Source organism: Leopardus geoffroyi, chromosome A3, assembly GCF_018350155.1.
Source record: "Leopardus geoffroyi isolate Oge1 chromosome A3, O.geoffroyi_Oge1_pat1.0, whole genome shotgun sequence".
NCBI classification, from domain to species: Eukaryota; Metazoa; Chordata; class Mammalia; order Carnivora; family Felidae; genus Leopardus; species Leopardus geoffroyi.
Genome location: NC_059336.1, coordinates 120,388,162 through 120,404,615, shown reverse-complemented (window position 1 = coordinate 120,404,615; position 16,454 = coordinate 120,388,162). Strand labels below are relative to the sequence as shown.

Here is a 16,454-nt window from a genome sequence, read left to right as displayed (position 1 = left end):
CAAAAGCAACTGTGAAGTAAAATTATATATTTATACACACAGAGATGGATAGAAAAAATCATGTCGTATATACACCAAACTCACAACACCAGGCACCTCTGCTGGAGGAATTAGAATCACGGGGGAGGGATGAGTTTTTCACGACAAGAATGCATTTGTGTAATACTTATGTCATTTAAAATCATTTAGAAAAGTATCAAGCTCCTGTTATACGCTAGCCCTGCCCTAGGAGCTTTAAATGTTAAGGATTATTTTATTAACCCACACCAGTTCTGAGATTAGAATTATTGACTCATTCAGCAAACCCTTCCCCAGTCTCCCCTGAGTGCCACCCCAGGGGACAGAGGTGCCCAGAGTGCCTGCATCTACCCAGCTCGGGTTGGGGAGAGGCGGAAAGCAAACCGGGCAAGAGCTGCTCTCGTGCATACGAGATACACCCGGGAGCTCGGGGCACATCCAAGGCCAGCTACAACCAAGGGCTCTCAGCCTGGTGAGGTTAAAAGTGACGCCTAAGGTCCCACATCCCCGTAAGTGGCCAGGTGGCATTCGAACTCCCCTCCAAAGGCACCCTTCCCTTCAGGAACATAAAAGCTTTGCCACCTGTTGGGGGGCCCAGGGGGAGGGGATGGGGAACTGCCCGATATAGGCGGGAGAGGGGAGGTCTCTATGTGAACCACAGATTATTTGTTATCATCACTATTGAATATGTATTAAGCATCTAATAAGTGTAAAGGTGCATGAGTCCCTCCCTTCAGGATGGGAGCCAGGAAAGAGACCAGATCCTGGATCAGCAGGACATGGTGTCCTTGCCTTGACATAATTTAGAATCGGGCCGGGGTGAAGAGATTACTCTTCATCACGTAGCTACAAGGGAGTCCTGAAACCACACAAACTGGAACTGTGGGAGTCCTCGGCCCCTCTGGCCAGACGACCGTCCCCGCTGCTTGAGCAGCCCTCTGCACCTCTTCTGCCTCACGGTGGTGACATCCGATGAAGTGACACATGTGGGAAGACCTTCCTAAACCCACCATACTCCCCTGGGTCACTGCGTTCTGTTAATCATTAGAAAGAGGAGCTAGGACTTGCCCTCCTCTGGGAGGAGGAATGCCTCACCTCTGCCCTCCCTGCTGCCAGGGCCTGGGCCAGCTCCGCCAGGGCAGGGAAGGTTCTCATCGGCTCCAGCACAGCGGAGGCCCGGCAGAAATAGCGGGAGCACGGAGTGCAGAAGAATCGGGCACCACCTTACCCGTGGGAGCCTAATCACACGGGTCCTCCTGCCCCATGCTCTTCTCCAGGTACACCTGTCAGCACCTCCGAGAAACCATATGGAAACCAAGGGCTTGGGGCCTCAAGGCAGAAATCCAAGGGCCTGAGCTCCCTGAGGTGTCCCACATTCACCAATGTCTCAACTGCTTGGCCAACCAGCAGGTATATATTGAGCCTATTCTTATCCAATATCAGGCTGGGCATGATGGGGGAAGACAGGATTAACACACGAGAAATAGTGAAAAGTACCCTACAAAATATAACTGAGTGCTTCATCCAAAAACATTAGCAGTAAGGGCAATGGGGTGCAGAGAAGGGAGGAGGTCAGTGTGAACTGGAGAAATCCTAGAAAGCCTTGTGGACTCAGTCCTGCAGAGCATATAAAGGAAAGCACGGCGGGGACAAAGGGGAGAAAGAAGGGGCACAGCAAAATCTAAAGGGGGACTGGTCCTTCTTAGAGGGCCTTCCTCTTAGAGAGTGGCAGTGAAACGGGGTGGGGTGATTGTGAGGTCCCAGTGAGAGATGATGCCTTGAGAAACAGCCAGGGATGGGGCGCCTGGGTGGCGCAGTCGGTTAAGCGTCCGACTTCAGCCAGGTCACGATCTCGCGGTCCGTGAGTTCGAGCCCCGCGTCGGCCTCTGGGCTGATGGCTCAGAGCCTGGAGCCTGTTTCCGATTCTGTGTCTCCCTCTCTCTCTGCCCCTCCCCCGTTCATGCTCTGTCTCTCTCTGTCCCAAAAATAAATAAACGTTGAGAAACAGCCAGGGCATTTCTAGCACAGATGAGGGAGACAATGGGGAGCCATTGTAGGTTGTATAGCAGGGCCCAGTCAGGATTCAAGCGGAGCTTAACCCTTGAAAGGATTAGTAAGGAAGTGACTATGTGATAGGACAGACAGAAAATGACAGACAGCTTCCCACCTTCAGCCAGAATTCCCACCTCAGTCTCAGGGAAGGAGCACATGTCTCATTTTCCTCACCCGCTTATTTTAAATTTCTTTCATTTTGTGATATTCTAAGCCTTCTTTAAAAAAAAAAAAAAAATTGGAGGTAGAGGAAAGCCTGGGGAGGTAGGTAATCTCAGATGGAAAAGGAAAGAGTAAACCTCAGTCAGTAATGGGATTGACAGAGTATTTTGAAGGAAGCAGGCCCACAGGTTGGGGCATGCGGACCGGCGAAGGAGCAGGTGCAGACTGGGGTCTGGTGGGAGCCCCAAAACAAGACACACAGTCCTCAAGCCCTACATCCTGTGTTTCTTCACCAACTTCCATTCCTGATCCTGAAAAGGCCACGTTGCCTGGTGCCTCAGAACCGCTGCATATGCCGTATCCCTCCTTCTGCAATGCCCTTTTTCCCCTTCCCTAAATTCTAGTCCATTCTTTAGAAGCCAAAAGCCACCTGTTGCTGATGCATGGATGATCCAGGCAGAACCGCTCTAAGCCCTTTGGGTGATGCTCTTCCCGAGGTGCCCTAAACCCTTGTCCTATCTTGGGGTAACTAGGAATCTTCTAGGCTTCTGGTACCCCCAATATCTCATACAGTGCTGAGACATGGAGGGTTCTGGTAGCTCAAAAATGGTGCCCTGAGGGAAGTTTTAAAGAGCAGGTGTCACCTTCTGAGGTTAGGAAGAGCCGGCTGGGCCTTCAAGTGACACTGCCTGGGAAACAGCTGGAACTGCGGTTTTAGGAGGGCACCCAGTAGGATCTAGGAGAGCACATAAGGGGCAAGTGGATCAAAACTGGCAGGAGGGGGGGGGGGCGGGCAGAGATCTGGGGATGCCATAGTTAAGGGACAGAGGAGAATGCCAAGCAGATGCCGTTGGAGGAAACGGGGAAGGATCCCGGGGCCAAGGTCAGGAAGGCCTAGCGAGGCAGTGTCGGAAGAAAGGGTCGGACGCCAGAGAACGAGGATGAGGCCGCAAGAGGAGGAAGGGTTTCTTTACCCCTGGGAAGCCACTCGGAAGACAGGCCTGCTGGTGACAGTTACTACCCTTTAGTCTGAAGGGAACCTGGCACTCTTGAGAGCTACCTTTGTTTCCCCAACATTCTTATTGCCCGCAGCTAGCTCTCTCCTAGCTCCCTGGCCGAGCCCAAGGGGGGCAGGGGTGGTGCTGTGGCCAGGCCTCAGCGGGCAGTAGGAAGCCCGAAGGGGGCCTGAGCTTGTAGCCAGCGCTTAAGTGCGGCCCCAGCCCCCTAGTTTGAAAATGAGGAGATCAGCAGTTCTAACACCTGTACTGGAAATCACGGAAGGCTTTATGACATCTTTAGTTATAGAATATGAATGAGGAACAGTTCTCCTGGCAGAAGAAATACATTTTTTTTTAACTTTTTTTTTTTTTTTTTTTTTAACTAAGCTCTATGCCCAATGTAGAGCTTGCACTCAAGACCCCAAGATCGAGAGTCAGGTACACTATTAACTGAGCCAGCCAGGAGCCCAACGGATATACTTTTGGGGCACATACCTCAAACATTTTAAATTCATTCAACTTTGTACATGTTTCTGTAAATGCTCATTGATTGCCTTTGTTGGCTGGGGGTGGGGAAGCAGAGGCCAAAGGTTTAAGATTTACTAAAAAAGCTTTTGATGATGGTTGAAGCTGGCTGATAGGTACATGGGGGTTCGGCACATCACTCTCTCTGCTTCTGCGTATGCTACAAGACGTCCATGATAAAGTCTTGAAATTTTAGTGGAACACTTAAAAATAGGAGAAAACACACCTCTTATCTTAATGTTTCCTGCAAGTTGAGAAAAGATCCCCTTTTCTATTGCAACTGAGGGCAGGCCCCCATACTGCTTCGTCAAGGGAGCACAGTTTGAGGACCACAGAGTTTATAGATTTACCAGGCCTAAAAGTCATCGTGTCCAAGCTTCTGGCCCCAGGGCTAAGGGAGAGCAGAAAAAAGCAAAGCCCCCCTCTGCCGGCCCCAGGGAACTGATTGGTGGGCACCTGACCAGATGGCAAAAACCGCCCAAGTTCCTGAAATTTCCAGTCCAAAGACCACACTGCATGCTCAGGGTCAAGTGCTTCTCTCCTCTCCCAGACCTCAGACAGGCTGCCCCTTTTCCAGGCTCTTCCCGGAGAGAAATTTCTGCCTTCCTGGATCCCGAAGGAACTGGAAACAATCAAGTAGCCAAACCCCTACCTGTTCTGAACCTCTTCTAGAGCAAGCTCTCACACAATGTAAACGGGATAAGGCCTTTCTTTGTAGGCCATGTCCCAGATGGGGGCAATTCAAGGCATTTCTGCTCCAATCCTGGTGCCAGAGGTCAACCGCCTTCTCTCTACTAATCAGACAGGAAGGAGAGCAGCCCCACAAATCAGCCTTCATAGACTGGGGCCTCCCTGGTCTTGCAGTCTCCTCACCTCCGCTCTCGGCTGCAGCCTTCCATGGGCTGGCTTCCACCCCCCACGGAAGCTGCTCTTAGAAAAGTCGCTGGCCAACTCCAGGGCGTCAGATGCAATGAGCATGTCTCAGTGAATTCACCTTCCCCAGGGCTAGGCAAACACTCTCGGGAAAGCCTTCTCCTTTCTGAGTCATGGCTCTTCTCCCCTCGGCTACCCCCCAAGCCCCTCGTCAGTCCCTGGCAGCCTGACAGTCCTGCTCTCTACACGGCCCATAAATAGTGGGGTTTTGTGGCTTCGATCCTGGGACTTTGTCTCTTCTCTCTCCCTGTCCCTGGGTGAGCTCATCAGCTTCCCTGGACTTAAACACTAGCTTCTGCTCTTAACGCCCTCTCACCTTTGCATCTGGAGCCCAGACCTCCCTGCCCCCCAGGCTCCAGGCACCTCCACATCTCAGACTGAAGTCAGAATTCCCGCCGGTCTCAAACCTGCCCCTCCGCTAGCCATCCCCATGTGAGGACATGGCCCAACCATCACTGGTATTCAGGTGAGACCCCTGGGAGTTGTCCCGGAGACCCCCATGTCCTCCCCTCCCCCACCTCTCCCCTCCATCAGCAAGCCCTACTGATTCTATCTCCAAAATACATCCCGATGTGTCCACTGCTGCCCCTTTAATCCACATCAGATTCCTCTGCATAGAAACCTTCAATGTCCTCAGAACCATACCAGCTTCTGGCCAGGAGCTGCAAAGCTCCATGTGGTTGGACCCCTGCCGACCTCCCAGCCTCGTCCAGCCCCACTTCCTCCCTTGCTTGTTTCACACTGGGCATACTGGTCTCTCACTTTGCCAAACAAAGTGCCTCGCTTGCGTGTTTCCTCTTCTTAGAACGCTACCCCACTCCGCTCCTCACCAGACACCTTCCGCGGGGGGTCGTGGGGTGAGGGGTGGAAGCTAGCTAGTAGAGGGATTTAGCAGCAAGAGGCGTTGAGGCAGTGGAGACTGAAAGACCAAGGAGCGACCCGATGAGAGCCAGCTCTCCTCTTCCTTTAGGTCTCAACTTAAATGCCACCTCCTCCAAGAAGCCTCCCGTGACCACCCCCACCTAAAGCAGGCCTCTGTTATCCTCTACTTCAGCCCCTTCTTTACGTTTCTGTCTTTATTTGTTCTATCTCCTCCATCAGAATGTCAGCTGCACGAGGCCAAGAATTATATAGGCACGGAGCCTAGAACGCTACCTGGTACACAGTAAGCGGTCAAGAAACACGTGTTGAACGGACAAAGAAACCAGTCACTGCCTACTACTTGAGCGGTTCCCTGTAAGTGCAAGAGGTTAACCTGAAGGGGAAACTGAGGCTCAGCCAGGGGCCGACAACAGCTCCGGAAGGCGGCTGAAGCTAACTTCTGGTTTTCCAATGCTGGGGGACGGGCTGGGGCCCAGGCCAGAAGGCACCTCACCTCCCTTTTCCAGCGTGCCAGCCACTCGTCCCGCTTGCGCTTGCTGATGTAGTAGGGGTCCCCCGCCTGGAAGGTGAGCCGCGGCATGGGCCGCTGGCGGAGGCTGGACTCCCAGCCCAAGCCACCCCGCAGCCGGCCCCGGGAGCCCTAGGACAGAGAGACGACAGAGACAGACTGGCATTAAGATGGGCACCGACAGTCCCACTGCAAGGTTTCTTCCTCCTAAGGGGAAACTGAGGAGGCACTCACCTCGAACACAACACAGGAGCTCTGACTCCTGGCCAGAGATGCCGACCCTGCAAGTGCTGGGCAAGCCCCTGTTTGGGCTGGAGGAGTGAGCCGTGGGGTAACGGGGCACGTGGACGTGAACCACGAGGGGAGGTGCTTGGTCTCAGAGCGGGACCAGCTGGCTGCCTCGTTGGGGGACTGCTAACCTCCGCACCCATTTCCTTTCCTCCTAACATGGGGGACAGGTAAAGAAGGGGGCAGGGCCACCTCAGGATTCCCCTCACACACACTGGCCACAGTTGGTCAGAGAGGTGGCTTTCTTCTCCTAGAACCAGGATCCACAGAGCCCCTGGGGGTTGAGGAAAACACTTGCCTCCATTTTCATGGATTCGATGTTGGTCTCCTTCTGTTCTTTGCCTGTGGAGAGGGAAGAACAAAGGGACTGTCGCAGAGTTACAGGAGTGGCTCAGAGGCCCCACCTTGTGCCTGGGGTCCCTGCCACAGAGACGGGGTCCTCCAGCCGTTCAGTTGTTCGTGTGTCAAACCTGCTGGCCCACCGCGTGCTAGGCACGGTGTTGGCCCCAAGGACTCAGAGCAGGGCCTAGAGCAGAGAAGGGACTGGTGCGGGGTTGGAGGCCCAAATCCGAAGGAACAATGGAAAAGCCAGGGCCACTGTTTCTGGCCCACAGACACTGTCTCGGGCACACAAAAGGGGTCGTCTAGAAACAGCTCTCTCCCCCAGAGGAGGGGCCAGACAGCCTCCCCCTACCCCGGAAGGGAGCTGTTCTCTTCCCTGTATGGAGTCAGGCAAAGATACCCTGGGGGGCAGTGGGTACAGAGCCACTGGAGCAAGACTCTGGTGAAGCAACTTTGTCTCTGAGACTCGGTTTCCTCATCTGGAAAATAATGATGCTGGAGATGATTTCTAAGGTCCTTCTGCAATTCTCAATATTGTGGTTCTGTTATCGATATCTGCCTCTATACTCCATTCTCCCCCCACCCCCCTTCTCAGGTCCCTGAGCTAAGCCTTTATTCTAGTAGACTTGGATTCCAGCTGTTTCTGTGTGACCTCTGTAACCTCTCCTAGCCTGTTTCCTCACTGCATTAAGATAGAGAACTGTTCTAATATCTTTAGGTTACTGGCAACATTGAGTGCCTGGGGCAGGGCTTGGCATATAGTAGGTGTTCAATGAACGTTCATTTGGATCTCTGTTCCCAAGGCATTTCCCTGCTCCTCTACCCTGTGGCTCCTTCACTGGGCCCAGATGCCATTTCCTGGAAGCCCCCCACCCCCTTAGCAGAAGCCCCAGAAGTTCTGTCTATAGGGGAGTCTCACCCTCTCCCTGTCCCTCTCTGGGCCCCAAGCAGGAGGACAGCCACACTCCTCCAGAATATCCTGTGCTCCTATCCCGGTCCTCTCGGGGTCCTCACCCAGATGCCCTTCCCGGGCCCCGCACACACCTGGCAGTCTGGCGGCGGGGTTGGGTTAATTATGCCTTCCAGAGCTTCCTGCAAGTGGGGGTGGGCAAGTGAGCCCCTTCTCACCTGGGCCCCTGAACTCGGTTCTCTGAAGCCAAGAGTACTGAGCTTGGGCCCAAAGCAGGAAGGTCACTAAGGCTGGTTCACGGTAGTTGGGGTGGGGGAGCCCAAAACGGAAAAAACAGCCCCTACTTCATCTCCTGGCTCTGAAGCGGAAACCAGACACAGCATTGAAGGCCTCTTCGGCCCCCGGAGAGGAAGTTTCTTTCCCTCTCTCTCGCTAGAGAAGACCTGGGGCTCTTTGTGTGTGCCCCTGGGGCAGGGGCAGTCCGGGGTTACAGCGCCCCCAGAGCCCAGGGGAGGGGAGGCAGGGGCAGCGCCCACAAGGGCCCTGGCTGCGGGCACCGCACCACGTGCCGGCATGCGACAGGGACGGTGCTGAGCTGGCTGCCTGGGTGGGGGAGGGGGCGTGGGAGGAAGCAGGAGTGTCTGTCGTGGGTGTGCGCAGTGGGAACGGGGGTGCTAGCTAACATTTTACACGACAGGCTTTTTAAGTGTGTCTCACCCGGGGCTTTCTGTCTCTTCCTCTGAGCTTCCGCTCAGCACGGCCAGCTCCCGGACTTTTCTCCCTGGAGCAGGGTGCCCCTCCCGCCCCCGGGGGTCCCCCGCCTCTCAGACCTGCACGTTCTCCCAGCAAGGCTTTGGGCTGCCAGAAGGGGGAGCCTGCCCTCGGACCAGGCTAGGACCCAGGGTCCCTTGGACCTTTCAAGCTTTTCCTATGGGGGGTCCCTCCATGGCATCTCATTATGGGGAATCATACATTTATTAGAATGAAAGAAAATCAGGGCTGAAGGGGACTGTAGAGATGCTGGAGCACCTGTCCAGTCCCTAGATTTTGCCAATGAGGAAACTGAGTCTGGGGGGTGGGTGGCTGGGTGGGTGTGGAGTGACTTACTGCCAGGGCCGAAATCAGATATCAGGGCTCCTGAACCCCAAGCCAGCTCACTTTACCCTGCACCACCTTCAGGTTCTCCCCTTCCCCATTCCCCGGCCCCCATGCTCCCCCAAACAGAATTCCTTTTCCTCGTGCAGTTTCCAACTGGCTTCTTTCTGGAATTTTCTCCCTGACAGATTCTGCACATGCCCACTGAGTGATATCACACACACACTTTCCAGCCTGGCCCAGCAAAACAACAAACTGGGCTGTCTCAGAATGCCGCACTTGTCCTGAGTCAAGGAGGGTCAGCTGCTCTCTCAACACTCCCTCTGCGGTCCATCTGCTCCTGGCCCAGACCCAGGGTCACAGGCGGGCCAGGTGGCTGCATGCCTCCCGGGGTGGCCCTGGCAGACTCAGACATGACCCTAGAGTATCTTAGGTCCTGGGGGCAGGAGAGGCCGGGATGTTTCCAACACTTACCTGTCGGTCTAAGCCTATACCCAGCTGGGGGCCACCCCAAATTCCCTTGAAAAGGAACCCAAATCTCCATGACAAGGCTAAGGCCAGGCTTGCCTCAGAGGGCAGTCACTAGCCCAATAGTGAGTGTTCAGAGAGGGGCTTTGTGCTGACCCTGATCTGGTCCCATACTAGTTGTACAATCTCGGGTAAGTAACTTAACCTTTCCGAACTCTCAGTCTCCCCAGCTGAAAAATGGGGACAATAAGAGTCTCCCTCACGTGATCACAAAGATGAAACAAGAGAATGCATAAAAAGCAGGGCTTCTTAAACTTGAATATGCATCGAAATCAGGATCTCTTTGAAATGTAGATTTTGATCCCACAGGTCTAGGGTGGGGCCTGGGATTCTGCATTTCTAACTTCCGAGGTGACAGAGCTGGTCCATGGGCCACTTTGAGTAGTGAGGATATAGGACACTCAACGCATAGTCAATACTCAGTAAAAGAAAGCCATATTACCGTCGTTTCTATTATAATCATGGCGGCATTAATGCTAGGAATGCAGGAGCGGTCCCAAGGCCACCACCTGCCTATCCAGGTGGCTCTTGTCCTGATTACTCATCATCTCCCCTGTTCTTCCTTCTTTCTCCTGGCTGTACTATCAGGATCTGGGGCACCTATGTGCACAAGAACGCTGCCCTAAAGTCTTCTGTCTTTCCTGTATAAGAGCTAACGGAAGGGGTTCCAGAGGGGATGGATGCCCCTCCCCCCGCCAAGAGATCTGGAATGAGGGAAATAGAAGGGAGACCATGGCTAACTCACTTCCTCCCCTGGGGCCTTAGTCTCCTTCCTCCTTGGAGCTAAGCAGCTGAGTACGTGTTCTGTGTGGCTGACTGCTGGCCTGGCAGACCGCTGCCCATGCCTCCAGGTAGCACCTCACGGGTCTCAGCATCCGGGCAATGCACAGTGGCCTTCAGGGGTCCTACCAGCTCTGAGCGCGGCCCATATCTCCCCCTCCTGGATAGCTGCAGCACACAGGAGCGCTCTGAGGCTGTAGCTGGGCGGTCGGGGAGGCCCGGAGTGTTTGCCTGCCACACTCAGCACTAAGACTCTGAGGAAGGTCCGCCTGATGTGTGAAGATCCCAAACCCAGGAGTCACCTCAACACCCTCTCTCCCCTTTCCCCTGGTGTTCTGGGGCTTGTCTGTTTCTCTCCATCTCCGCTGCCACCTCACTCGTCACAGCCACCTTCCCCCGCCCTCAACGCCTGCAGCAGCGTCCTAACCCTGCTTCCCAACCCCTCTGTTCCATTCCAGGATCCAGAGCGCAAAGTGATTTTTTTTTCAAAACACAAAGCAGACCGTGTCCCCCCCCCCGCCTCCCCCCAGGCCCAAAGGTGTCCTCAAAGACCTGCCCCGGCCCCGTCTGCTCTGCTCTCATCTCACACCCTTCTCCCTTGCTCTCTCCACTGCAGCCCTGCTGGTTTCTATCAGGTCTCTGGGTGCCCTGCTCCCTCCTACCTGGGAGCCTGTGTACCTTTTTTCCCTCATCCTGCACCACCCCTCACGTGGTGAGCCCCCATTCATCCTTCAGCTTCTGTGTAACAGGCCAGACCGGCTGAGGTTCCTTGGTCACCGTTCCTTACAGAACCATGCTTATTTTCTCTTAGAGAACACATCTCCCTGTATAATCACAAGCTTTTCTCTTTTTTAAACTTAAAAAAAACTTTTATTTTAAGTAGGCTCCATGCCCAACGTGGGGCTTGAACTCCAGCATGCTCTACTGACTGAGCCAGCCAGGCGCCCCTAATCACAAGCTTTTAAGTGTGAATTTCTCTTTCATGTCTGTCTCTCCAGCTGACTGTGAGGTCCTTGAAGGCAAGAACCAGGTTTTTGTTCATGATGGTTTCCCCAGATCCTGACACACACACACACACACACACCAAATAGGTGTTTAACAAACGCCTATTGACCGACTCAAGAAGGAACTCCTGAGAACAAACAGAAATGGAGACAGGGAAATCCCAAACTGAAAGCAAACCCTTAAGGGTTAAGAGCGGCTTTAGAGCTCTGGCTCCACCCCACTGGGCAGGAAGGACCTGCCCTGACCTTGCACAGCAGCTTGGTGCCAGTCGTGGTGAGATCCCAGGAATCTGGGAGTCAGCCAAGACGTACCCACGGGAAGTGGCACACTTGGTGGGCAGGGCTGATGGGCTCCCAGGTTCTGCTCTGGAACACCTGGTCTCTTTAACGGGAGGGATGGTGTCTTCTCCCTTTCCTCCTCAGTTCCCCCCCACTCAGGCCCCTTGAACAATCCTGCCAAGTGTCGGGACATATCCCATGAGGCACTTGGGTGAGGGCAGGAGCCCTGGACAGTTCTGGACCAGCCCACCCCGAGCCCCATTGCAGAACAAAAGGGGACAGTGGAAGGGCACACCGACTTTGAAGCCAGAGACCAAGACGGAATGAATCCTGGATATACCACTTACAGGCTCAGGGTCCCTGAGCAAGTCACTTCCTCTCACTAAGGGGCAAGTTTTTCCTGCTTTAAAATGGGGATAATAATACCTCCGGAAGACTGGAGGACTAAAACAACGAATACAGAGTGCCCTAGAAAGCGCTCTGCACATAATGGGAACATCAAAGTATTAGTTGAATAATAAATGAATGAAAGATATTTTTTAATAAATTTGGAACTCTCTTTTCTGGAAATGCGCTCAATCTTGCATGAATATTGGGTTTGGATCCATGCAAAATAAGCGATGCCAATTAATCAATTTACTCATTCCATCATACACACTTGGAAAGAAGACGTTTTGAATTTAAAATGCACATATGCAAACCAACCTGGCAGGGCCCTGGGAGGATCAAATGTGATAATATATGAGAAAGCGCTCTGTAAACTGTGAACCCTGTACAAATGCTAGTTGTCCTCATTACCAACATGTTTACAGCTCGCTTGGCCCTGAAATCACTGGCTTAACCTGAAAGAGAAAAGTAGGCAACTTTCCAGGACTCCAGGGAGAGGCCAAAAAGTCCAGGGAGAAAGGGGCCTGGGCCGGGCAGCGCCCTGGCCACCCCATCCGCCCCTCCCCCACCCCGCTCAGTCACAACCACATTTTAGCAGGGTCAGCTGAACTGTGGTGGGTTCAGGACATCTGTGCTGGGGAAGACTAACTGGGCTTTTAACACCTACAAGGGCATCCACTACTCTGAAGAGCACAGAGGCTACAGACACAACCATCCCTGAGAGCTGCGCGCCAGGTGAGGGCTGAGGGAAACTGAGGCGCACACCCAGCCTACGAAGGGGTAGGGGGTAGGGTGGGGGGACAGCCATCACCCCAGTCCCGCAACTGTTAGCATTCTGCAAACCCACTGCTTCCAGATCTGGCTTTTTTTTTTTTCTTCACGAGAAGCCAAAACTCCAGATTTTTATGTGAAATTTCTTGATTTTTAAATACTGGCAACTAATTTTTTTTAGATGTTTAAAACACTACATGGGCCAAATAAAACACGTATGCAGGCTGCATGCAGCCAGCCGCCTCCAGGGCACAGCCTTGGCAAGCCCACCGACCTTCAGCTCCCATGCCTCCCCGGACCGGACCTGCTGGCCCCAAGTCTCTAACCCTCGGGGGAATCCTGCGGAGCCCAGAGAGGCTGCCCCTTGTGCCCAAGACTCACTCTCTTCTGCGGGGGCTCCTCGGCCATCCTTGGGGGTGCAGCAGCCATTCTCCACAGCTCTGGAGGCTTCGGGCGGGGTCTCAGCCGCACCCTCTCCCTCTGCTGGGGCTCCGCCCTTCTGCCCTCCAGCGGGGCTCCCCTCCTCAGGCTGGGGATCACTCCGCTTCTCCAAGTCCCCATTGGGTAACAGCTCTGAGGGGCCTGAGTCCTGGGCCATGGACGGGGACTTGGAGGTCACTGCGGAGTCCTTCGGCGTGTCACTGCTTTCCACCTGGAAGATGAAGAAACAGGAGGAGAGGATTAGACCAGCGGTCTTGTCTCTCTTAGATCACTAACCCCTCTGGAAATTATGGTGAGTGATGTCCCCTTTGTCCAGAAAACTGTGTTCACGTAAGCATCCGTACCAGCAGAGACACTCACGATTTTGCTCTCAGTGTCAAGGGATTCGTGGGCCTGACTCCCTGAGGTCAAGGGGTTTGTGCACTCCAGCTTCAGAAGCAGGAGAAGAATCCCGGTAGGTGTGCCAGGCTGGTTTCACTGCCCAAGCCACCCTGGCCACCACCCCCGCTCCCTGAGGTGACATAGGGCTTCCAAGCCGATGCTGAGGCCCGCTGTTAGAAACAAATGTTCTGGGGCACCTGGCTGCCTCAGTCAGCAGAGCCCGCGACTCTTGATCTCAGGGTTGTGAGTTCAAGCTTTGCATTGGACCTAGAGCCTCATTAAAATAAATACATAAGGGGTGCCTGGGTGCCTCAGTTGGTTAAGCGTCCGACTTCGGCTCAGGTCATGATCTCACGGTCCATGAGTTCGGGCCCCACGTCTGGCTCTGTGCTGACAGCTCGGAGCCTGGAGCCTGTTTCAGATTCTGTGTCTCCCTCTCTCTCTGACCCTCCCGCGTTCATGCTCTGTCTCTCTCTGTCTCAAAAATAAATAAACGTTAAAAAAAAATTAAAATAAATACATAAACGTGAGAATGCAAGCTGGTGCTGCCACTCTGGAAAACAGGATGGAGGTTCCTCAAAAAACTGAAAATAGAACTACCCTACGACCCAGCAATTGCACTACTAGGCATTTATCCACGGGATACAGGTGTGCTGTTTTGAAGGGACACATGCACCCCCATGTTTATAGCAGCACTATCAACAATAGCCACAGTATGGAAAGAGCCCAAATGTCCATCGATGGTGAATGGATAAAGAAGATGTAATATATATATATATATATATATATATATATATATATATATATATATATACACACACACACACACACACACACACACACACACACACGCGCGCACACACATATACATACAACGGACTATTACTCGGCAATCAAAAAGAATGAAATCTTGCCATTTGCAACTATGTGGATGGAACTGGAGGGTATTACACTAAGTGAAATTAGTCAGAGAAAGACAAAAACCATAGGACTTCACTCATATGAGGACTTTAAGAGACAAAACAGATGAACATAAGGGAAGGGAAACAAAAATAATATAAAAACAGGGAGGGGGACAAAATAGAAGAGACTCATAAATATGGAGAACAAACGGAGGGTTATGGGAGGGGTTGTGGGGGGGGGATGGGCTAAATAGGTAAGGGGCACTAAGGAATCTACTCCTGAAATCATTGTTGCACTATATGCTAACTAATTTGGATGTAAATTTAACAAAATAAATAAATAAAACTAAATAAATAAATAAATAAATACATAAAAGAAAAGAAAAAGAAAACATCAAGGATTTTTTAAAAAACAAAAACACAAACAACAACAAACATCCTTTGCACTATCCCTACTGCAAATTAGGACCCCTCCTCAGAAGATTCTAGTGTCACCAAATCAATTCTGTTAACCTTGGGCTGATCTGACTTTTTTGTTGTTGTTGTTAATGTTTATTTATTTTGAGAGAGAGGGAGGGAGGAGGGAGGGGCAGAGAGAAAGGGAGAGAGAGAATCCCAAGCAGGCTCCTTGCCGTCAGCGCTGTGGGCTGATCTGACTTCCGTCCGATGTCTCTGGCTTTCGTTCTGGCCTCCTAAGGCCCAGACCCAAATAGTGACCAGTTGCCCCCTGGAGTGGAAGAGTCAAAGGGGGAGCCTCTCAAATATACATTCTGCTGGGCCCCAAAGCCCGGCACAGTTCTTTCCCTCAGCTCTGGACCCCACGTGTTCTCCCAGCACCCAGGCCCCGGGAGAAACTGCCCCCCGACCCCAACAGAGCAGTTTGCAGCCTCTGCAGTAAGCCCTCCCTGGTGCGTGTTCTCATATTCCCCCCTGAAAGGTAATGTATCGCTCCATCCCAAGAGTCTAAGACCCGAGCCCGCTACGGTTCCAGGTAATAAGAATCCCATCAAGGGTAATCGTGACTGTCCTTTGTAACTGTCACTGCATGGTGGGCAAGGCTCCTTGTCACCATTACCCCTTTAGAGCCACTCAACCTCCCTGAGGAGGCTCTCAGAGAATTCTGTGACTTGCTTAAGGCCACACACTTTGTAAGGACAGAGTGAGGGGAGGAGAGCCTGAGGAGCACTTTGTGCTTGGCCCCCGGGGGGCAAGTAGGCCCGGACATCTCAGAAGGAAGGGAGGTGTCCTCTTGGGGCAGAAAAAGCTAGCTTCCCCTGTGATCAGTGCTCTGCCATGCCCACGGGCACCAGGCCACCCTCGGCACCCACCAGCCGCATCCTCGGAATGCCTATGAGAAGGGAGACCCGGCCGCTGGCCTGCCAGTTAGGCGATGCTCAGGAGGGGGCCTCAGGTGCCCCACCTAGAAGGTGAGATGCTTCGGCTAGTCCCCTGAGGTTTTTCCCATCTTTTTAAGTCTTTTTTTTTTTCCCTTTCTGTTTCTAAAAGTCAGACACATATATTATAAAAATTCAAGCCACACAAAAATGAGTCTTCTTAAAAGGCTAAAGCTCCTTTCTCTTTCTCTTTTTTTTTTTTTATAATTTTTTTAATGTTTATTTATTTTTGAGAGTGAGAGACAGAGTGTGACAGGGGGAGGGGCAGAGAGAGAGGGAGACACAGAATCTGAAGCGGGCTGTCAGCACGGAGCCTGACCCAGACCCCGAACCCATGAACCTCGAGATCATGATCTGAGCCAAAGTCAGACGCTTAACCGACAGCCACCCAGGCGCCCCTAAATCTCATTTTTCAATTCCCTACTTCCAAAATCACAGGTAAACCCTGATCAACAGTTTGGTGAGTATATTTTTCTAGACTTTTTTTTTTTTTCTATGCATCTACAATCATGTGTGAGTTACATGTTTATACATATGTATTCACACACACATCCAGATCCAGATTTTTTTTTTTCTAATAGGGTATCATACTACTCTGTGTTCTATAACTTGCTTTTTCACATAACAAGCAGAGTGGGCATCTCTCCATACCCGTACATATGGATCTGTCTCCTATTTCACAGCTGCTCAACATTCTATTGAATGGAGGCTCCATAATTTATTCAAGCAGTTCCCTAATAGTGAGCCTTTGGGGGGATTTACTTTACCTACAGTGAACCCCGAACACTTCACAGTTCTGTGCACCTGTGTATTTCTGTAGCTTGGAGTCCCACAAGTGGGCTGGCTGGTAGAGGGCCCGCCTAAGTGTGAGTAA

The 16,454-nt window shown here is 52.4% G+C and overlaps 1 protein-coding gene and 1 long non-coding RNA gene across 4 annotated transcripts in view; both read right to left on the bottom strand.

The window, feature by feature from the left end:
- The window catches only part of DNMT3A (DNA methyltransferase 3 alpha), a 105,645-nt gene that overhangs the window by 37,116 nt on the left and 52,075 nt on the right, over window positions 1-16,454 (bottom strand). For all 3 annotated transcript variants that reach the window (XM_045447529.1, XM_045447528.1, XM_045447530.1), the window contains exons 4-6: window positions 12,844-13,114; window positions 6,665-6,708; window positions 6,064-6,210 (exon numbers count right to left, since the gene is read on the bottom strand). In XM_045447529.1, coding sequence (XP_045303485.1) covers window positions 6,064-6,210; window positions 6,665-6,708; window positions 12,844-13,114 — 462 coding nt within the window. The remainder of the gene's footprint in view (window positions 1-6,063; window positions 6,211-6,664; window positions 6,709-12,843; window positions 13,115-16,454) is intronic.
- LOC123581449 lies at window positions 13-6,054 on the bottom strand. The gene is made up of 2 exons (XR_006703740.1): window positions 2,015-6,054; window positions 13-1,795 (listed from the first exon to the last, which is right to left on the bottom strand). It is a non-coding gene; the product is annotated as an uncharacterized LOC123581449 (long non-coding RNA).